The sequence below is a fragment of the Gorilla gorilla genome, chromosome 23, assembly GCF_029281585.2.
Source record: "Gorilla gorilla gorilla isolate KB3781 chromosome 23, NHGRI_mGorGor1-v2.1_pri, whole genome shotgun sequence".
NCBI classification, from domain to species: domain Eukaryota; kingdom Metazoa; phylum Chordata; class Mammalia; order Primates; family Hominidae; genus Gorilla; species Gorilla gorilla.
Window position 1 is genome coordinate 21,757,133 of NC_086018.1, and position 25,002 is coordinate 21,782,134.

Below are 25,002 nucleotides of genomic sequence, written 5' to 3' on the forward strand. Positions count from 1 at the left end.
CACAGTCCGCCTCTTCTTTAATCTTGGACTGGAGGATGTACAGGTCGAGAGGGTGGGAGAGTGGCCCCAGGCAAGAGGCGGAGGGATAGAGGGGCCAGTTCAGGGCCACCAGGGGCTCTGGGAAACGGGGTTAGGGATGAGGCTCAGCCTCTCATCTGCCCAGCTGGTCCCCGCCACCTCTTCCACTCTCAGCTGGACTCCCCTGCCAGGGGTCCAGATCCTGCCGGAGTAGTTGGTCCCCCAGCCATGTCCGGCCTGGACACAGGACTCATGGTGGGGCCAGACTTCAGCTCTGGGCAGAGCAGTGTCTTAGTAGCCTGCGGCCTCCCCACCCTTCCTCAGGTCCGAGACGGCGTACACACAGGCCCCCTCCTGGGACACGGCCTGGACCACGTTCAGGAAGAAGGGCCTCTGGGTCTGGTTCTGGCCACGGTCTTGGAGTCCCCTCTGCACCTCCTGGAGAGGAGAGAAAGCAGGTTCACAGGGGAGGGCAGCTCAGCCCATCTCCAGGAGGGAGAGGCCTCTGCAAGAAATGAGAAAAATGATCAAAAGGCAAGACGGACAGGAAGAGGGCCTGAAGACACAGGAAGAAGGGAGGACCAGATGGGAGCATGGAAGAGATCCAAAGGCCCATAGAGGACAAGCTCAGCCTCCAGGGACTATGTACGAAGGACACCACCCAGGCCCGAAGACCTCCAAATGCAAGTTCATGTCTGTTCTGGATCCAAGGACACCAGGGCCTTGAAGTGCGAATCTGAGTTCAGGGGGCCTTCGATGGAGGATGTGGCTTCTCAAGATTTAGACACTGAGGCCAGACACAGTGGTTCACACCTGTAATGCCAGCAATTTGGGAGGCTGAGGAAGGAGGATCACTTGAGGCCAGGAGTTTGAGACCAGCCTGGGCAATGCAGCAAGATCCTGTTTCTAAAAAATAAAAAATAAAAAAATAAAAAAAAGCCAGGCGTGGTGGCACATACCTACAGTCTTAGCCACTTGGGAGCCAAGGTGGCAGGATCACTTGAGGCCAGGAGTTTGAGAACAGCCAGGGCAACAAAGCAAGACACCGTCTCTAAAAGAAAATCAAAAATTGGGCTGGGCATGGTGGCTCACACCTGTAATCCCAGCACTTTGGGAGGCCGAGGCAGGAGGATCTTTTGAGCTCAGAAGTTCAAGACCAGCCTGGGCAATGTAGCGAGATCACGTCTTTATTAAAAAATAAAAGAAAAGAAAAAAGAAAAAATTAGTCGGGTGTGGTGGCCCTGTGCTTATAGTCCCAGCTACTCAGGAGGCTGAAGCAGGAGGATCCCTTGAGGCTGGGAGTTTGAGGCTGCAATGAGCTTTGATCATGACACTGCACTCCAGCCTGGGCAAAAGAGCAAGACTGAAACCGCCTTTGCAAAATTATGACTGAGACAGGGAAAGAGATCTAACTTAATCGACTCTATCTTGCTTCTAACCTCCCAGTTGTCCTTGTTCATTCCTGGGTGTAGTCTGAACTAACTTTGAGAGAAACTTAGTTTATAGTTTAAAACAAAGATGGTAACAGCCCTTTCCCAAAGCAGACCTCCTTCTTGCCTGGGCACCAGACTGCCTTCGTAGGACTCACATTAGCCACAAGATTAGAAATTATGGTTTAGGAGTCATGTAGCTGAAGGCTAAAGATTCTGACCCTCCCTAAACTGCTCTTAAGATCAGTGCTGGAGAAGTTTTGCAGACCCTGCACTTGATGGATCAGCTGGCCCCACCCAGATCAATAAACTGGCTCATCTGATCTTGTGGCCCCCACCCAGGAACGGACTCAGCTCAAGAAGAAAGCTTCAACTCCCTTTGATTCTATGATTTCCAGGGGTTTTTTGTGTGTGTCTGTTTCTGAGATGGAGTCCCGCTCTGTCACCCATGCTGGCGTGCAATGGCACGACCTTGGCTCACTGCAACTTCCCCTCCCAGGTTCAAGTGATTCTCTTGCCTCAGCCTCCCCAGTAGCTGGGATTACAGATGCCTGCCACTTTGCCCAGCTAATTTTTGTAATTTTAGTAGAGACAGGTTTTCGCCATGTTGGCCAGGCTGGTCTCCTGACCTCAGGTGAACCACCCACCTCATCCTCCCAAAGTGCTGGGATTATAGGCGTGAGCCACCGCACGCAGCCAACTCCCTATGATTTCATCCCTGACCAATCAGCACTCCTGGCTCATTGGCTTCCTCCAACCCGCCAAGTTGTCCTTAAAAACACTGCTCCCTAGCCAGGTGCGGTGGTCATGCCTGTAATCCCAGCACTTTGGGAGGCCAAGGTGGGCAGATCACCTGAGGTCAGGAGTTTGAGACCAGCCTGGCCAACATGGAGAACGCTGTTTCTGCTAAAAATACAAAAATTAGCCAGGCTTGGTGGCACACACTTGTAATCCCAGCTACTTGGGAGGCTGAGACATGAGAATTGCTTGAACCCAGGAGGCAGAGGTTACAGATCACGCCACTCTACTCCAGCCTCGACGACAGAGCGAGACTCTGTCTCAAAAACAAAACAAAACAAAACAAAATAAAACAAACACGAAAAAACTCTGCTCCCCGAATGTTCAGGGATACTGATTTGAGTACTAATAAAACTCCGATCTCCCACCCAGCAGGCTCTGCCTGAATTACTCTTTCTCTATTGCAATTCCCCTGTCTTGATGAATCCGCTCTGTCTAGGCAATGGGCAAGGTGAACCCATTGGGTGGTTACAAGACCTTGTCTCAAAAAATTTTCAAAAACACCTATGACCTCAACTCATGATATCAAGACCTTAGACACCCAGGAACTCACAACTTTAGGGCCCTATTGGTGCCTATTGGTGGAGAATTCAGCTAGGATAAGGACGTGAATACCCATGAATCCAAGGAAATTAGATCCCTAAGCTAAAGGCACCCACAGTCCCACAGTGTGAGACACTCAGGGCATGGGGGCCTACAGGCTGAGGTCCAAGACCCTGAATTTGTGGACTTTGAGGAAGTCAGAGACCAAAGTAGCCCCTAGCCTTATGTTTGTTTCTAAGATGCCAAGTACCTTGCCCTGGGGCTATGGTCCTCACAAACTACCGGTCTGTAAAGGGGCAGAAGTCCTAGAGTACAGAGACCTGTGCTACTAGGGTCCCATGTTTCCAGATACCATTTAAGGCTAATGACCTGAGAACTTGGCTGGGCGCAGTCACTCATGCCTGTAATCCCAGCAATTTGGAGGCCGAGGCAGGCGGATACCTGAGGTCAGGAGTTCCAGACCAGCCTGGCCAACATGGCGAAATCCCGTCTCTACTAATAATGCAAAAATTAGCCGGGCATGGTGGTGCGGGCCTGTAATCCCAGCTACTTGGAAGGCTGAGGCAGGAGAATTGCTTGAACCCAGGAGGTGCAGGTTGCAATAAGCTGAGATCGCGCCACTGCACTCCAGCCTGGGTGACAGAGTGAAACTTTGTCTCAACAACAACAAGCCAAAAAAACAAAACAAAACAAAACAAAACAAAAAAAACTAATGGCCCGAGAACCTCACCCTGCAGGGCCTGAGATTCCGGAGACATCTAGATGCATCGAGTGATGCCACATGGCCTGAGCTGCTGACAGGGCAAATGAGGTCTTTGGAGCCCTGCACGTTTGGCTATGAGTTCCCTGTGCCTGACCTACTAATTGCCCACTGTCCTTAGACTTGAAGGCCAAGATCCTTTACTGCTGAAGCCAAAGCTGGACCTTCAGTGCTCAGAGACTCCATTCCTCAGAGTCCACTGGCCAAACTCCAAGACTCTGAGGATCAAAGACTCTCCTCGCCCTAGTCCCTGGGCCTTAGCTGTGAAGGTCCTTGGAGGCTCAAAGTCTCCAACCCAGAGTTTAGGATTTACTCCATGGAAAGCCCTAGACCTGAATAGCTGACATTCCAACTCCCCAAGGGAGCTGAGAACCTTAGGTTCGTGGGTCACTGGATCCATTAATCCCAGTCCCCAGACTGTCATCTCCCAAATTCTCAGCATTTCAGGTCCCCAGGGTGAAAGGTCCTGAGAACTGATGTTCACAAAGACAAAGGTCCTTCAGTCAAGAGTCAAGGGAGGGGCTGGGCGCGGTGGCTCACGCCTATAATCCCAGCACTTTGGGAGGCCAAGGCGGGCGGATCACAAGGTCAGGAGATCGAGACCATCCTGGCTAACATGGTGAAACCCTGTCTCTACTAAAAATACAAAAAATTAGCCGGGCGTGGTGGTGGGTGCCTGTAGTCCCAGCTACTTGGGAGGATGAGGCAAGAGAATGGCGTGAACTCGGGAGGCAGAGCTTGCAGTGAGCCAAGATCGTGCCACTGCACTCCAGCCTGGGCAACAGAGCGAGACTCCGTCTCAAAAAAAAGAAAAAAAAAAGAGTCAAGGGAGGGCCAGGCACAGTGGCTCATGCCTATAAGCCCAGCACTTTGGGAGGCCAAGGGGGACAGATCACTTGAGATTGGGAGCTCAAGACCAGCCTGGCCAACATGGGGAAACCCCATCTTTACTAAAAATACAAAAATTAGCCAGGTGTGGTGGCGCACATGTGTAGTCCCAGCTACTCAGAGGCTGAGGCAGGAGAATTGCTTGAACCTGGGAAGCGGAGGTTGTGGTGAGGCAAGATCATGCCACTGCACTCCAGCCTGAGTGACAGAGTGAGACTGTCTAAAAAAATAAAAATAAAAAAAGAGTCAAGGGAGGAGGGCTCCAAAGGATGTGCCCTGGATCTTGAAATCCTCCATATCTAAGATCCCTGGAACCCGAGAGCCCTGAGAGGGTCTTCCTGTCATGCGAAGGACCCTACATGCGGAGGGAGGCCTGCAAACTCCAAGAGTTTGAGCCTAACAGGCTGAGGTCCTTAGTCTCAAGGTCTGAAAACTAAGGCTCTTGGGACTACACTCTGTTCCTGGACTAAGGCCCCAGTCCATGGTTCTCAGGTTCCACGGGCTTTGGAAGGTGGACTTGAGACCAAAGAAGTCTCATAACAGGAGAGGCAGCTTTGAAGATCTGGAATCTCAGCTGCTATCAATCTTTTTTTTTTTTTTTTTTTTTTTTTTTTTTGAGACAGAGTTTTGCTCTTGTCACCCAGGCTGGAGTGCAGTGTCACGATCTTGGCTCACTGCAACCTCCACCTCCTGGGTTCAAGCGTTTCTCCTGCCTCAGCCTCCCGAGTAGCTGGGATTACAGGTGTGTGCCACCACGCCTGGCTAATTTTTGTATTTTTAGTTGAGGCAGGGTTTTACCATGTTGGCCAGGCTGGCCTGGAAGTCCTGACCTCAGGTGATCCACCCGCCTCGGCCTCCCAAAGTGCTGGGATTACAGGCATGAGCCACCGTGCCCGGCCACTATCAATCTTTTAAATAGGTCCTAACAAAGGGCATCCATCAACCCAAAGATGCTCCGAGGAAGCTGAGTCTCTGTCTAAGGATAGAGGGGGAGTCAGCCAGAAGAATTCAGCCCCTGGAGCTGCACCATGGGCTTCTGTGGGGAATCAAAAAAAATGTTTGTAGGCCGGGGCATGGTGGCTCACGCCTATAATCCCAGCATTTTGGGAGGCCAAGGCAGGAAGATTGCTTGAGCTCAGGAGTTCAAGACCAGCCTAGGCAACATGGTGAGAGACCCTGTTTCTACGAAAAACAAAAAAATAAAAACTATCCAGGTGTGGTGGCACACACTTCTAGTCCTAGCTCCTTGGGAGCCTGAGGAGGAAGGATCACTTGAGCCCAGGATGTCAAGGGTGTAGTGAGCTGTGATCGCAACACTGCACTCCAGCCTGGGCAACAGAGTGAGATGCTGTCTCAAAAAAAAAAAAAAAAATTATATATATAGTAAAAATTACCACCAATGCCCTAGTGCCCCAGAAGAAAATCACTTTACAGACTGCCATAGGAAAAACAACCTCTTTCACAAACAAAGTTGCAAATATAAGTTACAAATCACACAAGGAAAAAGTCACCATGAGGGAGAGTCTGAGAGGCCCCAGCCAGGAAAACTCACTTCTGAAAAATGGCATCAACCACAGACCAGAGACCAAGGTGCTGAGATCCTCAGCCTGGGAGCAGCATAGACAACACCCTGCTGTCTGTCTTGGAGGCCACAGAACTGGCCTGGAGGCCACTGACAGCCTCACCCATCAAGGTCCCCAACTCCTATGGCCCCCAAAGTTGAAGTGTACCTGGCCTAAGAATCTCAGTGACTGAGTTCCTCCCAGGTGGCTTTGAGCAGCACGGACTTGGGGAGTGGACTCTGCCCTAGGCATCCAGCTCGGACCTCAGCCTCACCTGGCTGAAGTTGGGCTCGTACTCCACACAGCCCTTGCTGTTGACATGCAGGATGGGGGCTGCAATGGCCGCTCTCAGGTCAAAGCCAAGCCACAGCTTGCTCATGATGGCCTGGGGGAGAGATGAGGGTTGCAGGGAGAAAGGGGGCACCCTGCTACCCTACATCAGCCCTCACATCCCCACTCCAGAGAGAGTCAGACAGTATGCTGCCCAGAGAGGAGACACTCGAGCCAGGAGCCCCAGACTCACCTGGGCCACAGCAGAGATGATGAGCTCCCCGCCAGCCCCGCCAATCACTAGCTTCGACCCCTGGGCTTTGTTGATCAAGATGGAGGGCACCATGGAGGATGGGGAACGCTCGCCTGGAACTGGGGGCCAGCACCTTCCGGGAGCTCCACCCACCCTGTCTCCGCTCACTGCTGAGCAAACAGCGGCTTGGCGAGTGCAGTGACCCATCCAGGGGTTAGCATGCAGCCCCAGCCCAGCCCCCTCCCTCCTCTCCCCTGGTGGAGGGCCCTTGTGGACCCCGGGTGGGAAGCCTTGTTCTCACCAGGTGAGGGGGTGGTGCCGGAACCCCGGGGGCATCGCTCGCATAAGTCCAGGAGCTCGTTGTTGAGGATGATGCCTGTCCGTGGTGAATACACCATCGCTCCAAAGCTGCAGCCGTGGAGGCAGAAGAGCCTGGGCTAGGACCCGGGGCTCCCACCAGACACCACTTGCCCCGCACGCTTTGCAGGACCCCCTCGTTTTACAGCTGCCCCGAAGCATGCTGAAGACGCTATTCTCTCCCTGGCACCACCCAGGAGGGGTCCCCAAAGACCCACCTGTGCCCCCACATCAGGGCACCCTTCTGAGTGAGGCTACCCATTCCCAGGTAAATCTTGGGTCGGGCCACCCCAGCAGCAGCCTTTCCAGCCAGAGATGTCAGGGGTGGGGGCCTCTTTTGAAATAGAGGAGGAGACAAAGGGCAAAAGCAAGGTGCTGCCCCGTGGGGACAAGTGAGGGAACATGGGGCTGGGGGTGTGCAGGTCTAGGAGAGGAGGAGTGAAGCCATCCGCCTTCCCCCAGGCCCTACGCACGGTGTGTTGATGGTGCTGGTGGCAGCCACGGCGCTGCCATCCTCCCCCAGCACAGACACATGGGACGTGCCTGTCCCGTGGCCCCAGGCCTCGGCCAAGCTGTAGTGGCTGAGCTGGTGGTCCCCCCGGCCATCGATCTGTTGCCGGATGAGCTGGGCCAGGGTCTCCCCCAGCAGGTCCCGGGAGGCATTCTGGGGTGGGTGGGCAGGTGGCAGGGTCAGTGAGGGGCCAGGCGGAATCCGCAGAACCAAGGGCAGGATGAGATCAGCCCCCAAGGGGGCCACCTCCAGTCTGTCCTCTACCTTGTGGCCAGGCCTCCCTCAAGCCCAGCTAGGTCTAGACTCTGCTCACCCTCCAGGTCCTTTGAGATATGGTGCCACTCCTGCACCTGACCCCTGTACCTGCCACCCCGGGATCCCTTTCAGTCCTGCCCTGGCCTAGAACCACATACATATCCCTCCAACTTCCCCCTACCAGGCCTGACCCTCGTTTCATGCCAAGTCCTGAGCCAGGGAGGAGGACGGCCCACCAGCCCAGCAACCTCAGCAACCTCACCTGGAGTTTCGGGTGGCTTCGAGGGTCCCCCAGCCTCCACCTCTGCCCCCTGGCAAACTTGAGTGTCTCTACAAGGTGGTGGTACATGTTCACCCTCCCTTCAGGCCTGGCCACAGACTCTGCTGAGAAGTTGAACCCTGGAGAGAGGTTGGAGCACAGGTTGGTTGGGGTAACCCTATGTAATGGGTTGAATGTTGCCCCCCTCCCGACCACAGAAGGATCCACCCACATCCTAATTCCCAAAACCTGTGGATATTACCTTATACAGCACAAGAGTGACTAATACCTTAAGTGGAAAAGTAAGTTAAGGATTTTTTTTTTTTTTTTTTAGACAGAGTCTCACTCTATTGCCCAGGCTGGAGTGCAATGGCGCGGTCTCAGCTCACTGCAATCTCCGCCTCCTGGGTTCAAGTGATTCTTGGGCCTCAGTCTCCTGAGTAGCTGAGACTACATGTGTTCGCCACCACGCACAGCTAATTATTTTTGTATTTTTAGTAGAGACAGGATTTCGCCATGTTATTCAGGCTGGTCTCAAACTCCTGGCCTCAAGTGATCTGCCTGCCTTGGCCTCCCAAAGTGCTAGGATTACAGGTGTAAGCCATCATGCCCCGCCTTTTTTGTGTTTTTTGGAGAGGGAGTCTTGTTCTGTCACCCAGGCTGGAGTGTGTGGCGCGATCTCAGCTTACTGCAATCTCCGCCTCCTGGGTTCAAGTGATTCTCCCGCCTCAGCCTCCCGAGTAGCTAGGACTTCAGGCACAGGCCATCATGCCCGGCTAATTTTTGTATTTTTAGTAGAGATGGTGTTTTACTGGGTTGGCCAGGATGGTCTCCAACTCCTGACCTCAAGTGATCCACCCTCCTCAGCCTCCCAAAGTGCTGGGATTACAGGCATGAGCCACCGCACCCGGCCTAAAGTATGTTAAAGATTTTGAGAGGAGGAGATGATCTTAGATTATCTAGATGTGCCCTGAATGTGACCACAGTGTCCTTGTAAGACAGACACACAGAGGAGAGGACACACAGCAGAGGAGAAACCAGTATGACCATGGAGACAGAGACTGGAGTGAGGCAGCCACAAGCCAAGGAATGCTGGCAGCCACCGGAAGTGGGAAGAGGCTGTGAAAATTGTCAAAATAGAGCTGCAGCCAGGCACAGTGGCTCACACCTGTAGTCCCAGCACTTTGGGAGGCCGAGGCGGGTGGATCACCTGAGGTCAGGAGTTCAAGACCAGCCTGACCAACATGGTGAAACCCCATCTCTACAAAAATACAAAAATTATCTGGGCATGATGGTGGGTGCCTGTAATCCCAGCTACTAGGGAGGCTGAGGAGGGAGAATTGCTTGAACCTGGGAGGAGGAGGTTGCAGTGAGCCAGGATTGCACCACTGCACTCCAGCCTAGTAAACAGAGCAAGACTCCGTCTCAAAAAAAAAAAAAAAAAAAAAAACTCTGAAAAATAGAGCCAGGGAAAGGCCATGAAGACAGGACTCTCGTGCACAAGTGCCCCGTTCTCGGCTGGGTGCAGTGGCTCATGCCTGCAATCCCAAAACTTTGGGAGGCTGAGGTGAGAGGATTGCTTGAGTCCAGGAGGTTGAGGCTGCAGTGAGCCTTGACAGCGCCACTGCACTCCAGCCCAGGTGACAGAGCAAGACCCTGCCTCAAAAACACAACAGCTCACAACCTTACAAAAAGGCCATCACAATCTTACACAAAAAATACTTCTGCAAAGACATCTGCCCACGAGTGGCCTGTCCAGTGCCACCCTTATCATTTTTCCATGCATCCTACTAGCCAAGGATGATCATTTCAAAACAGTTTTTTTTTTTTTTTTTGAGACAGAGTCTCACTCTGTTGCCCAGGCTGGAGTGCAGTGGCGTGATCTCGGCTCACTGCAAGCTCTGCCTCCTGGGTTCACACCATTCTCCTGCCTCAGCCTCCCAAGCAACTGGGACTACAGGTGCCCGCCACCACGCCTGGCTAATTTTTTGTATTTTTAGTAGAGACGGGGTTTCACTGTGTTAGGCAGGATGGTCTCGATCTCCTGACCTCGTGATCCGCCTGCCTTGGCCTCCCAAAGTGCTGGGATTACAGGCATGAGCCACCACCAGGCCCGAAACAGTTATATACCAAAGCTAAGCTATGAGGACACAAAGGAATAAAAATGATATAATGGGCTGGGCATGGTGGCTTATGCCTATAATCCCAACACTTTGGGAGGCCGAGGCAGGTGGATCACCTGAGGTCAGGAGTTCGACGGCAGTCTGGCCAACATGATGAAACCCTGTCTCTAATAATACAAAAATTAGCCGGGCATGGTGGCACACATGGGTAGTCCTAGCTACTCGGGAGGCTGAGGCAGGAGAATCGCTTGAACCAGGAGGCAGAGGTTGCAGTGAGCTGAGATCGCGCAATTGCACTCCACTCCAGCCTGGGTGACAAGAGCAAAACTCCATCTCCAAAAAAAAGAAGGAACGATATAATGGGGTCCAGCATGGTGGCTCACACCTGTAATCCCAGCAATTTGGGAGGCCAAGGCAGGCAGATCACCTGAGGTCAGGAGTTCAAGAGCAGCCTGGTCAACACGGTGAAACCCCATCTTTACTAATAATACAAAAAAAAAAAAATTAGTTGTGGTGGCAGGCGCCTGTAATCCCAGCTACTTGGGAGGCTGAGTCAGGAGAATTGCTTGAACCCAGGAAGCAGAGTTTGCAATGAACCGAGATTGTGCCACTGTGCTCTACCCTAGGCGACAGAGCAAGACACCGTCTCAATAATTAATAATAATAATAATAATAATAATGCAATAAAAAATAAAATGTACAATAAATTATCATTGATTGTAAACAAAAAAGTTATATAATCTTCCTCATTTTCTCTTTGAAAACTTTTGTCTTCCTTCACCTCCCTGAATACACACATAGTTTACCCTAGCATGGGTATTCCTACCGCGATGCCTACTCTGGAACAAACATCATTTTCTTTGAGAGCCTTGTTCTGTTTTTTATTTAGGTCAACAAGGCAAAGAACAGATTCTCCCCTGGAGCCCCCAACGGAATGCAGCCCTGTGGACACCTAGATATCGGGCTTCTGGCTTCCAGAACTGTGAGAGGACACATTTCTGTTATTTTAAGCCACCAAGCTTGTGGTGATTTGTAATGGCAGACACAGGACACTAATATTAAGCCAGCGCAGGCAGCCCCAGGCCTCAGCACTGCCAGAACCCCCCTGCAGGCTGCCTTGGGCTAGGCTGGCTTCGCTCCTCCAGGTGCACGCCCCTGACAGGCAGCTCACCACCCACACAGCCCACCTGCTTCTGTGTCTGGGACTGGTCACCCAGTGGGAGGAGGACTCTGGACGAATGATATCACGCCCTTCAGCAAAGCCTCACGTATGGGTTGAGCTGGAGGCCAGCTCTAAAACCCACCATCCTGATTGGTTTCCACAGCTCTGTCTTCATATTGTGCATCTGTGAACCCGGTTTATGGAGGAGGAGGCTGAGCTGGGCCTTGGCTGGGCTTGGGCTTGGAGTCTGAGTTCCCGGGGGCCGGGGGTGCGGGGGAGGGGGTGGGCGCCAGGGCTCTGGGCAGGGGCTTTACCTCTTAGCACGTTGAGGATAAAGCTGAGAATGGCACCCCCTGCAGGCGGCGGTGGTGAGTACAGGGTATAGTCCCCCAGGGGCACCTCCAGGGCGTCCACCACCTCGGGCTGGAACTTGGCCAGGTCCTGCAGCGTCAGCTGGCTCCCTGGGATGAGAAGGAGAGGGCTCCATGAACAGATGGGAAACTGAGGCAGGGAGGAATAGCCACTGCTGTCAGGTCACACGATGGGATTCCACTCATGCTTTTGCCTTGTGGACACAGGATGATGGTAGGTCTGTAGGCAGTGGCCTCAGGACTGGCCCCTTGGGGCCAGGCGTGGAGGGGTGGACAGAGACCAGAGGCAGGGAGGCTGGGGAAAGGAAAGGGAAGATGGGAGAGGGAGCTGGCTTATGAGAGCCTGTGAGAATGGTCAGCTCGGCTACCCAGACCTGCCATGACCATCGGTAACGCCCCTCTGCTGGCCCTAACCCGCAGGCTCTGCTCTCTGAGGTCCTGGACCACAGGGGTCCTTGGGCTGGCAGAGCTAGGTGCATGGCCTCTCGGGGTCCCGGGCACCGCCTGCACTCCCTCAGGGCCTGGGAAGGAGCCTGCCCTCAACCCCCAGCGCCCAGAACTTGGCTCTTCCTCCAGCAGGGATGGGGTATGGAACCTCAGGGAGGCTGACCTTCCTTGGCAATGTCCTCCACCAGCATCTGGCCCAGCCTCCCCGTGTAGAAGACCTCCACGCCCTCTGTGGCCACGGTCTCCAGGGTGGTGGCCAGTGCAGGCCATGGGAGTGGGTCCTGAGGCCTCAGGGGTTCTGTCCCGTTGAAGAAGAGCTGGCTGGGGGGTGGGGGGAGCCTCAGGGTGGGGCCAGGTCCCAGAGGCAGCCACACTCTTCCGGGGCTCTCATGGGTGGAGTCCTCAGGACCCTACAGTGGGGGGCGCCCTGGCCCAGGGTCCCGAGGCACTGGGGTGGACACCGGGGAACTGATTCTCTAGGAGGTGGTGGGACTGACACCACTCACCCAGCTCATGGCCCTGGTCCAGGGAAGGCAAATTTCCCAGTGGGGCCTGGGTCCACCTAGGGCCTGTCATCTCACTCCTGGGAGGGCCTGTCAGTGGGCTGGGTGGGGCGGGTGAGAGTGGCAGTTGAAGCCCTCCTGCCATGCCAGAGAGAGGGAGAAGGAGGCCGGGGCCCCAGGGCGGGTGGCAGAGCCCAAATCCACACCTTGGAGTCCTATCACTAGGGCAATAAACTCCCCGCAGCCTAACCCCAAGTTAGGCTCTGCCACGGGGAGCTGGAAGGGCCATGAAAAGTACTCTTTGTCCTGGCCAGCACCCCGAGGGTCAATCCTCCGGTGTAAGAGGGACTGAGGCAGAGCTGGGGTGTGGACTGGGCCCAGACAGGATATGGCCTTGAACCCAGGAACCCAGGGCCACCATGTGGGGCTCACCGCAGGGTTGACGCCTGCAAGGAAGGCCGCAGGAAGCTGTTGTGCAGGAAACGGCTGAGGACAGGGGCCACCACATGCCCCCCTCGGAGCAGCGCGATGGTGGGCTGGAACAGCTGCGCCCAGGGCAGGCGGCCATGGCGGCGGTGGGCCTCGGCATAGCCGCGGAGCTCCCCGGGCACCCCGATCCACTGGGCCCCTGCATGGCACATCCCAGCTCTCAACCCTGTGGCTTCCAGGCCTTCCCAGGTTTGCCATCACCCCTACATGTGGCCCCCCAGTTACAGCAGCCAGAGTGAGCTTTCTGGAGCCCACACCCGACCACGTCCCTCCCTGCTCAAATCACCTGTGGCTCCCCACAAAGTCCATGGCCAAGCCCAAGGGGCCCTGCACAAACTGGCCCCAGGAGCCCCACCCTGCCCCGCCAACCCATCTCCACTGAACCCTCCAGGCCTTTGTCCAGCCTGGTCCCTCTCCCTGGATCACCTCAGAGAGCCCGTTCCCAAGGGGGACCTTCTCAATCCCTGCAGGTTGGGGCTGGGGGTTCCCCACAGGCTCCGTGTCCCCCCGTGCCAGGGAGTCACAGCCTGTCCGCGAGGCGCTGCTCCTTTGCGGGGGTGTTCTGATTAGTCCTAGCGGCCTGGGGGGTGGGAGTGGGGGACCTCCATGGGGCGTCACCTGTGCCCAGTGGCAGAGCCTGTGCACACTGGTCCAGCAGGCTCGGGGCGTGGCTGGCCGGCACCGTCTCCCGGGCATTGATGACCTCCACCTTCCCTGGAGTAGGGCAGGGCAGGTGAGTGGTCATGGACCCTGCAGACAGCCCCTGGCCTGCTCTAGGCCTCAGTTTCCATCTCTGCATTATGAGATGGACTCTGGGCTAACACATGGACAGGAGTTGACACAAGGGCTTTGCACAGCTGAGGCAAATGGGGCAGGGCAGGGGGCCCAAGAACACCCAGAAACGGGCTTGAGTTGATGGGACTGGCTGGAGAAGGGGTTACGCAGTGGTGTGGACAAGCCCATCTTCCCCATGGCAGTTCACATGTGGGCCCACCTGTCGTCACATTGTAGATGGTGAAGATGACCCCTCCGCCCAGGCCCATGCTCTGAGGGTTGACGACGCTGGTGCAGACCAGAGCCGCGATGGTGGCATCCACGGGTGAGCCCTGCTGCTGGAGGATGGCTCTAGGGGACATGGCACAGAGTCGCTGTGGGGCTCCCCTCCCCCTGTCTCCCCACCAGGCTTGCTCAGCTGGCACTCATTGGAGAATGGTGACGGAGGCGGCACATCGGCTGCCACCAAACCTCAGATTAGGTTGCAGAACACAACCAGGCTTCCCCATCAAATCCAGCTGCTCACAGGTCCACAACACACTACAGTTGCAAAGTGTGATGCCATTTACACTGACCTTTGCCATATACAAGGTGCTTCTCAGTTTGCAAAGTACTTCTGTTGCCATTGTTCCCAGCAGCACCAGCTCATATGCTACAGGCAGAACCAGGCCTCGGCCACCTCTCAGTCCCTCACAGCGGCCTCAGGAGCCCACCCTGGGACTCCACTCCCCATCTCACTGGGGACACTCTGGCCACAACTACTTCAAGGCTGGCCTTTGGCAGGTGATCCCAGGATCCTTCCCTGCCAGCAGGGCATAGGGCTTGAGCTGATGGACCCCACAACTTCTCTTGGGACTCTGAGCCTGTGGAAATTCTCTGGCCTAGGCTGGGTGTGGTGGCTCATGCCTATAATCCCTGCACTTTGGGAGGCCGAGGCGGATAGATCACTTGAGGTCAGGAGTTCAAGACCAGCTTGGCCAACATGGTGAAACCCCGTCTCTACTAAAAATACAAAAATTAGCAGAATGTGATGGCGGGCACCTGTAATCCCAGCTACGCAGGAGGCTGAGGCAGGAGAATTGCTTGAACCCAGCAGGCAGAGGTTGCAGTGAGCTGAAATCATGCCACTGCACTCCAGCCTGGGCAACAAAGCAAGACTGCCTCAAAAAAGAAAAAAAAAGAAAAGAAAAGAAAGAAAGAAAATAAATGCTCTGGCCTAACCCTCCCCATCTGTCCATGGGCAGCAAGAGGTGGGCCCTTTAGCACTGAGGGCTGGTCAGCCTGGCCTACATTATGATGATCCCTGTCCCTGGGGCACAGGCCTGCACAGCTCACTGAGGACAACCTCTTCCCTAACACCCAGGAATCCTTCCTCCCAGCACCTCAAGAAGCCAGCTTTTTTTTTTTTTTTTTTTTTTTTTTTGAGACGGAGTTTCAATCTTCTTGCCCAGGCTGGAGTGCAATGACACTATCTTGGCTCATTGCAACCTCGCCTCCCGGGTTCAAGCGATTCTCCTGCTTCAGCCTGCCGAGTAGCTGGGATTACAGGCATGCACCACCACGCCTGACTAATTTTGTATTTTTAGTAGAGACGAGGTTTCTCCATGTTGGTCAGGCTGGTCTCAAACTCCCGACATCAAATGATCTGCTCACCTCGGCCTCCCAAAGTGCTGGGATTACAGGCGTGAGCCACTGCGCCCGGCCAGAAGCCAGCACTTAAACCCCAGTTGCAGATGGGGAAACCAAGGCCCAAAGAGGGAATGGACCTGGGTCCCTGCACCCACCCCGTGGGACCTCTGGCCCTAGCACCCTCCTTTGGCTCAGGTGTCTGTCCTGACCTAGCATGTCCATCTGGACACAAACCCACCCCAGCTCCTGAGCCACATGTCCCTCTCTGGGCCCACACGTGGCACACATGGGCACCATAGGGACACATGTAATCTTGGAACAGGAAAGAGAGCACAAAGCCAGAAAATGAAATAAACAAGTCAGGCATAAACACTAATTTTTATAAGAATAAAACACCATAAACAAAGCCAAATGACAAACGGGGAAAAAACACTTTAAACTCCCATCCCAGACAAAGGCCTCACTTCCTAACTAAATGGAGTGCACCCTTGCTTCCCCAACCTGTCTGCTTCCAGCCTAGTCAGTTGTCTTGGCTTCCAGGGCAAAATGGGGTAAATGGTTACAGATGGGGAAACCAAAGCCCCAAGAGGGAATGGGCCAGGTCCCTGCACCCACCTCGCCCACCCTGCCAGGCTTTGGTTTTCCTCCCACCTCCCTGGTCTCCTGATGTTGGGGGCCCCAGGCTTGGTCCATGGTCCTTGTGCATCTATATCTTCTCCCTGGGTGAGTCCATCCAGGCTTATGGCATGAGATGCAACCTGTGTGATGGTAACTCCCCGACTTTAACTCCGCCAGTCCTCTCCCTACACTCAAGACACTTATACCCAGCTATGCACAAGGTACCCACTCTGGGTATCTAAGAAACATTTCAAACACACCATGACCTAAACTGTACTTTTGATTTTCCTTCCAACCGTCCCTGCGAAATGGCTCCTCTCCTAGTCCTCGTTGTCTTAGAAATTGACACAACCACTCCCCCTTTTGCTCAGCACCTACACCCTGGAGCCATCCTGGATTGGTCACTTTCTTCCTTCCCCACATCCAACCCACCAGTGACTCTGGATGCAGGTTCTACCTCCATCTCCACCACACTGGTCCAAGCCACCAACCTCTCTCAGCTGGGTTATTGCAATGGCCTCCTACCCAGGCCCCAGCGTTGGCCTTGCTCCCTTAACATTTTAAAAAAATAATCTGTTAAGGCTGGGCGTGGTGGCTCATGCCTGTAATCCCAGCACTTTGGGAGGCCCAGGCAGGCAGATCATGAGGTCAGGAGATCGAGACCATCCTGGCTAACACGGTGAAACCCCATCTCTATTAAAAACACAAAAAATTAGCTGGGCATGGTGGCGGATGCCTGTAGTCCCAGCTACTCAGGAGGCTGAGGCAGGAGAATGGTGTGAACCTGGGAGTCGGAGCTTGCAGTGAGCCGAGGTCGTACCACTGCACTCCAGCCTGGGCAACGGAGTGAGACTCCATCTCAAAAAAAAAAAAAAAAAATCTGTTAAACGTAAATCAGACTTCCTGGTAATGGGAGACTGTAATTCAGACCACACTTCCCTCAGAGAACTAGAAAAGCCCAGCAAATAGAAAACACGTGCTTAAAGGCATAGGAGGCAGAGAAGTACAGGGCTGGAGACAGGCAAGGCCAGCATTCCCCTCAAGGTGACGGCCAATCCTGAAGAGGAGGCTGACAAATAGATCAGGGATTCTTTTTTTCTTTTCTCGCTCTCTTTTTTTTTTTTTTTTTTTTTTGCTTTTTATTTTTCTGAGACAGGGTCACCATTACTTTTAATGGCAAAAACCGCAATTACTTTTGTACCAACCTAATAATATATTGCTCTGGCTGGTCTCAAATTCCTGGCCTGAAGCAATCCTCCTGCCTCAGTCTCCCGAGTAGCTGGGACTATAGGCGTGAGCCACCACACCTGGTCTAGAGCAGTGCTGTTGACTTACTCATGTGGCTGAGGGAGGGGATGCCATAATGCCCCACACGTGGGGTGCAGGTTTCTTACTCTAGGAGTCACAGTCAACCAGAAATAAAGCAGCCCTCAGGAGCACTGGATCCAGCTTCAGATCATCTCAGTCACTCAAATGCATAAAGGAGATCTCAGAATTTCAGACCCCTAGGCCTCAAACTATTTTATTTTTATTTACTTATTTATTTGAGACAGCATCTCACTCTGCTGTCCAGGCTGGAGTGCAGTGCCTCGATCTCGGCTCACTGCAACCTCCACCTCCTGGGTTCAAGCGATTCTCCTGTCTCAGCCTCCCAAGTAGCTGGGATTACAGCCACCAGCCATCACGCAGAGCTAATTTTTGTATTTTCAGTAGAGACAGGGTTTCACTGTGTTGGCCAGGCTGGTCTTGCACTCCTGACCTCGTGATCTGCCCGCCTTGGCCTCCCAAAGTGCTGGGATTACAAGCGTGAGCCACCGCACCCGGCCTCTAACAATTTTTATACATACTCTCCAGTGCCAAATTAAAAACAACCAAGCAAACAAGGAAATAAGACAGCAGGAACAAAGCTCATGAGAAAGCACAGACAACTTTTAAAAAGGTCCATAGGATCTCCAGATTATGAAATTGGCAGACCATGTACTTTAAAATAAGTACTTTGTATCTATATTCAAGGATATAAAGAAATAAGAATTTTATCAAAGAACTGGCATCTATTAAAAATGGAGGCTGGGAGTGGTGGCTCATGCCTGTAATCCCATCACTTTGGAAGGCCAAGGTGGGTAGGTCACCTGAGGTCAGGAGTTCGAGACCAGCCTGGCTAACGTGGTTAAAACCCCATCTCTACCAAAAATACAAAAATTAGCCAGGTGTGGTTGTGGGCACCTGTAATCCCATCTACTTGGGAGGCTGAGGCACAAGAAACATTTGAACCCAGCAGGTGGAGGTTGCAGGAAGCCGAGATCTTGCCACCACACTCCAGCCTGGGGGACAGAGTGAGGCTCCGTCTCAAAAAAAAAAAAAAAAAAAAAAAAAGGCCAGGCGCGGTGACTCACGCCTGTAATCTCAGCACTTTGGGAGGCCAAGGCAGGCAAATTGCTTGAGGTCAGGAGTTTGAGACCAGTCTGGCGAATATGGTGAAACTCTGTCTCTACTACAAATACAAAAAAATTAGCAGGGCATGGTGTCATGTGCCTGTTGTAATCCCAGCTACTTGGGAGGCTGAGGCAGGGGAACTGCTTGAACCAGGGAGGTGGAGGTTGCAGTGAGCAGATATCGTGCCATTGCACTCCAGCCTGGGCGACACAGTGAGACCCCATCTCAAAAAAAAAAATACAAAAATTAGCCAGGCGTGGTGGCTCATGCCTGGAATCCCAGCTACTCAGGTGGCTGAGACAGGAGAATCACTTGAACCCGGGAGGCGGAAGTTGCAGTGAGCTGAGATCACGCCACTATACTCCAGCCTGGGCGACAGAGCAAGACACTGTCTCAAAAAAAAAAAAAAGTGAAAGTGGAATATATATATATGTGTGTGTATATATATATATATATATATATATATATATATATTGCCCATGACACAGTCCTCAGGAGATCCTTGACCATGTGCCCAAAGATATTTTTTCCCAAAGATATTTTTATAAATAAAAATAAAGGGTGGCCAGGCGTGGTGGCTCACGCCTGTAATCCCAGCACTTTGGGAGGCCGAGGCAGGTGTATCAGGAGGTCAGGAGATCGAGACCATCCTGGCTAACACAGTGAAACCCGTCTCTACTAAAAAATACAAAAAATTAGCCGGGCGTGGTGGCGGGTGACTGTAGTCCCAGCTACTCGGGAGGCTGAAGCAGGAGAATTGCTTGAACCCAAGAGGCGGAGGTTGCAGTGAACCAAGATTGCTCCACTGCACTCCAGCCTGGGCAGCAGAGCAAGACTCCCTCTATCTCAAGAAAAAACAAATAAACAAAAAAATGTACTAGCTCATGTTAGACTTTGGTAAGTGAAGGATGCATGTTGTAAGCTCTAAAATAATCTACTGTCATCTTTTAAAATAACTCCAAGACTGCACAGTTAGGAAACTAATAGAGAAAAAGGAAATTGAATAATAAAAATAATAAATGCAAAACAAGATGTGAAAGGAGATAAGAAGAAACAGAATAGGCATGGAAAACAAGTTGGTGGTGGGTTTCAACCCAAATAAATCATCACCTACTTTTAAAAGGACAATCAATAAAAATTAAAGTAATTGGAAATAAAGTAAAACCCAACTAATGCCTTTTATGTAAGGATACAGAAAGGTGGAAAATAATGAAAAATATATCATGCATGCACTAACCAAGAAAGCTGTGTAACTTTTTTTTTTTTTTTGAGATAGAGCCTCACTCTGTCTCCTAGGCCGGAGTGCAGCGACGTGATCTTGGCTCACAGCAATCTCTCCCTTCTAGCATCATGCGATTCTCCCCGCTCAGCCTCCCAAGTAGCTGGGACTACAAGTGTGTCAACTTAGAATTATATTAGCCACACCCAGCTAATTTTTGTATTTTTTGTAGAGGCAGGGTCTCACCATGTTGCCCAGGCTGGTCTTGAACTCCTGGGCTTCAGCGACCCACTCACCTTGACCTCCCAAAGTGCCAATTACAGGCATGAGCCACCATGCCCAGCATAACTATTTTTAATGAAGTAGACTTTAAGAAGAAAAGTATTATTAGAGATAAGAGACACATCACGGAAAAGAAGAAATTACTAGGAGACGGGTGCAGTGTTTCATGCCTGTAATCCCAGCACTTTGGGAGGCCAAAGCGGGCAGATCACCTGAGGTCGGGAGTTTGAGACCAGCCTGACCCACATGGAGAAACCCTGTCTCTACCAAAAATACAAAATTAGCCAGGTGTGGTGGCGCATGCCTGTAATCCCAGCTACTCAGGAGGCTGAGGCAGGAGAATCGCTTGAACCCAGGAGGTGGAGGTTGCGGTGAGCCAAGATCGTGCTATTGTACTCCAGCCTGTGCAACAAGAACAAAACTCCATCTCAAAAAAAAAAAAAACAACAAAAAAACGAGGTTACTAGCTAGTTTCAATATTACTTAACATCCAGGAAACTGGATATAGAAGTTTTTATAGAGAAGCTAAACCAATAGGTTATACATAGAGAGAGATTTATTTAGGAATTGGCTCACATGATTGTGGGGACTAGCAAGTTTAAAATCTGTAGGGCAAGCCAGCAGGCTATAAATTCAGGTAAGAGTTGATCTCGAAGTCTGGAACCTAAACTCTGTAGAGCAGTCAGCAGGCCAGAAACTCAGGCAGGGTTTGTGTGTTACAGTCTTGAAGCAGAATTCCTGCTTCTCTGGGAAACCTCAGTTTTTGTTCTTACGGCCTTCAACTGATTGGAGGTGGCCCACCCATATTATGGTGGGTAATCTGTTTTACTTAAAGTCAATTGACTGTCAGTGTTAATCACATCTATGAAATAACCTCCCAGCAAGATATTGACCAGTATTTGACCAAACAACGGGGCACCATAGCTTAGCCAAGTTGACACATAAATTAACCATCAGGAGAGAGTAGAATATCCAAAAAACAACATACTAGGGGTATTATATCTTATATAGCTATTATAATTATATAAAACATATAATTATAGAATGAAGATATTAAGATAACCATTAGAACGAAAATATAAGCTTTTCTTTCTTTCTTTTTTTTTTTTTTTTTTTGATACCAAGTCTTGCTCTGTCACCCAGGCTGGAGTGCAGTGGTGCAATCTTGGCTTACTGCAACCTTTGCCTCCTGGGTTCAAGTGATTCTCCTGTCTCAGCCTCCCAAGTAGCTGGGATTACAGGCACCCGCTACCATGCCCAGCTAATTTTTGTATTTTTAGTAGAGACGTGGTTTCACCATGTTGCCCAGGCTGGTCTCCAACCCCTGACCTTAAATGATCCACCCGCCTCAGCCTCCCAAAGTGCTGGGATCACAGGTGTGAGCCACCACACCCAGCCAAAAATCACCTTTTTTACAAGGATCAAAACAGTCATTATGCTGGAGATGACAGACCTCACTGTCACCATGCTCCTTTTGTATGTCTACTAGGCACGGTGCTGGGTCCACACTCACAGAAAGCTTAGGAGCTCGCACCCAGGGGCTCCGGCTGTAGCAGAATCCCAAGAATAAAACCTGGTGCTGAGAGAAAGAGTAGGAGATGGGGCCGGGCGCCATGACTCACTCCTGTAATCCCAGCACTTTGGGAGGCGGAGGTGGGCGAATCACGAGGTCTAGAGTTGGAGACCATCCTGGCTAACATGGTGAAACCCCATCTCTACTAAAAATACAAAAATTAGCTGGGCATGGTGGCTGGCACCTGTAGTCCCAGCTACTCAGGAGGCTGAGGCAGGAGAATCATTTGAACCGAGGAGGCAGAGGTTGCAGTAAGCCGAGATCACGCCACTGCACTCCAGCCTGGTGACAGAGCGAAACAGCATCTCAAAAACAAAACAGAAAAAAGAGCAGGAGACTGGACTCTGGGAGGGCCTCCTGGTGAGCGGTGAGCACAGAGGGGAGAGATGATGGAGTCAGGAGCATGGGCTTCTGGTGGCCCCAGCAGACCCTGTGGCAGTGTGGCCAGGGGCCTCTGCAAGGAGGGATCTTGGCCAGGATGACGCTGCAGCAGGCCTCTTCCTGAGGCCCCCCAGCCAGTCCGGCCAGGGTCCCAGTGTCCAATGACCCCTGTTCCGCAGCAGCAGCTGGGGCCAGCCCCAGGCTCTCTTCCACTCCCAGCTTCTTAAGACAGGAAGTGGAGAGAGTTGTTTGACAAAACACTGGGGCAAACCACATCCTCTCTCTTCACCAAGGGAGAGTTCGAGGGGATGCCGGCAGAGGGAGCTTTAGAGTAGAGACCCCTACCCAACCAGTGACCGTCACGCACACAGCAGGGCACGCTATGGAGACCCCCAGACAGTCACTCAGGGAGACCCAGCAGGTCCAGACTCCACCCAGAAATTTGTGGCAGCAGGTCCCCACTCCCAAAGGCCACGTGCCCACGGGTGGTCTCTGGTGCCTGAGACCCCAGTCTCATTTGCATCTTTGCAACTTCGAGTTTAAGTGGGTGTCGCATCTCTGTATGTCCTCCTGAGCAGAGGAGGGGCACAGCCTGGGGTGGCAGCTGGCGTCAAACCCTCAAATCCCCTGAGAGCCACTGGGGAGACTAAGCAGTCCCCAGCCCCAACTTGTCCCTGAGCTGCCATTCTCAGCCCTGTGGGAGGAGACAGAAAGCCCTGAAGAGAAACCAAAGGACCAGGTCAGGAGGGGTGGGGGGTGGCATGAGCAATCAGGGCAGGGAAGGATGGACAGATGGGGGAATGGAGGGAAGAAGGAATGAATGAAAAGGTGAATGAATGAACAGAGAGAGGGAGCGGCCACTCCTCCCTTGCTTTAGTTTACAAAGCACTGGGATCCTCCCAACAGCCTGCAAGACAGAACTTCTGGGAAGCAGACCAGGTGGCTGGCAGGGAGGGGAGGATTGCCCTGGCTTTTGTGGGCCCAATGGGAGGCAGGGGGCAGGAAGGGGCATCCTGTATGTGTCCTCTGCAGCGGCAGCAGCGGAGGCCTTCCTTGGGCTGGGCTTCCTGGAAGAGGGTCAGGAAACACCCGCTGTGGCCCCTCTCCACCACGCCCTCATCCAGGACACCAAGTATCAGTCACTCAGCTCACGAGACCCAGGCCCTGACTCAGGGAGAGAGGATGTGAGGGGTGGGGCACCAGGCTCCCCAGGACTGAGAGACCCGAGATGTGGCCCCGGGCTGGGTGTTGGGGCAGACTGGCTATGGCAGCATTGTGTGTACCCCAGCAGGCCAGTACCCACGTAGGGAGCCTCCAAACCCCTTCACCCATGACCCTGGGAGAAGACCCCAGCCTTGGAGAATTGGCCTCACTGAAGGGGCCTGCACCGGCCAGCAGGGTCAGGTGGGGCCAGACCGGTTCCCACCTGGGATATGCAAATGGGCCTCCTGAATCCTGGAGCCAGGCGTGGACTCACACACCACCATTGTCCCCAAGTCCCCATCTGCCCCACGGGCACACCCTGCCACCTGTTCTGTGCAAGGGCCCTGAGGCTGCCTCCTTGCTCCCAAGCCCTGCAGGTGCTGAAGCCCACACACACACGGCTCCTGCTTCCTGGGCCAGTGCATGTGCACACACACACTCACACACACTCACATACACATACCCACACACAATCACACACATTCACACACACCCACACTCCCCACACTCACACTCACACACTCACACACACACATGCATGCAATCACACATACCCACACACTCACACACACACCCACACATACATTCACTCACACATACACACACACACCTTCTCCAGGAGGGGCTGGCTGCCAAGGGCCACCCAGCTTCCTCCCACGTCTCACTCACCGTCCAATATCCGAGCAGACCTTGGAGTCGGCGGCAACAGCAGCGTGGGCAAAGGCCTGGGGGCCACAGGGGGCTTGGTGTCGAGAGAGGACCACAGCCAGCACAATGACAGCCAGCGCCAGCCCCAGACCCAGCAGGACTAGGCCGACTGTGGCCCCGTAGCCCCGGGCCATGGCTCTGCAGCCCAGGAGGAGAGGGGCGGCTGGTGGGCAGACGGAGGGACAGATGGGTGGGCAGATGAATGGACAAGAAGATGCACAGAGTCACAGGTAATTGGACAGATGGACAAACAGGTGGGGGCTGAAGACAGACACGAAGATGGATCGACAGATAGGCCAGATAGCTAGACAAAGAGGACAGTAAGAGAAAGATGGTCAGATAGACAATGGGACAGAGATGGGCTTACAGATAGGCGGACAGACAGACGGGTCTGAACAGCGGGCTGCCAGATGGACAGATGGGTGAATGGACAGACGGCTGGCAGCTGTGGCGAGCTGCTGCCCTCACCAAGTGCACACTACGGAGTGGCCAAACTCACGCCTCAACTTCTAGTTTTCAGCTCCTGCTTGTTGCTGGCAGGAGGCCAGGCAGCAAAGCGTCTGAGGGGAGTTTTCCTTGCCTAGAGAAGTCAGCTGCTGTGTTAACTCCCTCACTGCTGGTAGGTCCAAAGGCCCCACCTACCGCCCGCCAGAGCCCAGGGTCACACTGTCGCAATGTGCAGGAGAATTTGGTGCCTGCTGCACTGCGGTTGCCAGGTAGGGGCAGGGCTCCCTGGAACCTCCACACCATTCCCCGGGTTCCCGGCAGCTCTGGGAAAGCAGAGCTGGGGCCGCTCAACTCTCTCCCCCGGATCCGGCAAGGCTGCCCCCCTCCCAGAGTGGAGCCCTGCTCCCCAGCTCCCATCTCTATCCCCTAACCCTCTCTGCATGGCCCAGCCTAGTCAGCATCAAGGTGGAGCTAAACAGAGACAGAGGGAGGGGGACACAAGGTGGTGTCACTTAAAACTTGGGTTCAAGTCCTTATGCTTCTGCAGCCTGGCCTGGGTCCCACAACTCCCCAGGGTGGCCAAGGGCTTCCCAGTCTGCACAGAGGACAGGGGGACTTGACAGCATCAAATGCTGGTGACTACAAGACGCCCATGTGGGGAATGCAGACAGACCATGCCTCTAGCCCTTGGCATCCGGGACCATTTGTCCAGGACTTGCTGTCCTGGAAATGCAGC

The 25,002-nt window shown here is 53.2% G+C and overlaps 1 protein-coding gene across 22 annotated transcripts; it reads right to left on the reverse strand.

Moving 5' to 3' along the window:
* GGT5 (gamma-glutamyltransferase 5) lies at positions 1–24,520 on the reverse strand. 22 transcript variants are annotated; one of them, XM_055375158.2, is made up of 13 exons: positions 23,781–24,510; positions 13,994–14,124; positions 13,618–13,713; positions 12,943–13,138; positions 12,171–12,328; positions 11,504–11,650; positions 7,908–8,044; positions 7,353–7,543; positions 6,824–6,930; positions 6,523–6,692; positions 6,274–6,384; positions 832–924; positions 1–456 (listed from the first exon to the last, which is right to left on the reverse strand). In XM_055375158.2, exons 1-13 carry the CDS (start codon positions 23,951–23,953, stop codon positions 310–312), a joined length of 1,857 nt encoding a protein of 618 aa, XP_055231133.1. In that variant the 5' UTR covers positions 23,954–24,510; the 3' UTR covers positions 1–309. The 22 variants fall into 22 exon arrangements, 20 of the variants coding, with proteins under 20 accessions (XP_055231133.1, XP_063561035.1, XP_055231134.1 ...); XM_063704965.1 differs by having other exon boundaries at positions 6,523–6,707; XM_055375159.2 differs by having other exon boundaries at positions 6,523–6,689; positions 23,781–24,508.
* Between the last annotated feature and the right edge of the window lie 482 nt (positions 24,521–25,002).

Coding starts and splice junctions, on each gene's coding strand:
- GGT5 (XM_063704965.1), bottom strand. CDS start 23,953: ATGGCCCGGGGCTACGGGGCCACAGTCGGCCTAGTCCTGCTGGGTCTG. Junction 8,045..11,503: donor TATCCTCAACGTGCTAAGAG/GTAAAGCCCCTG, acceptor ACCTCTCTCCAG/GGTTCAACTTCTCAGCAGAG. Junction 7,544..7,907: donor GAAGCCACCCGAAACTCCAG/GTGAGGTTGCTG, acceptor CACCCACCCCAG/AATGCCTCCCGGGACCTGCT.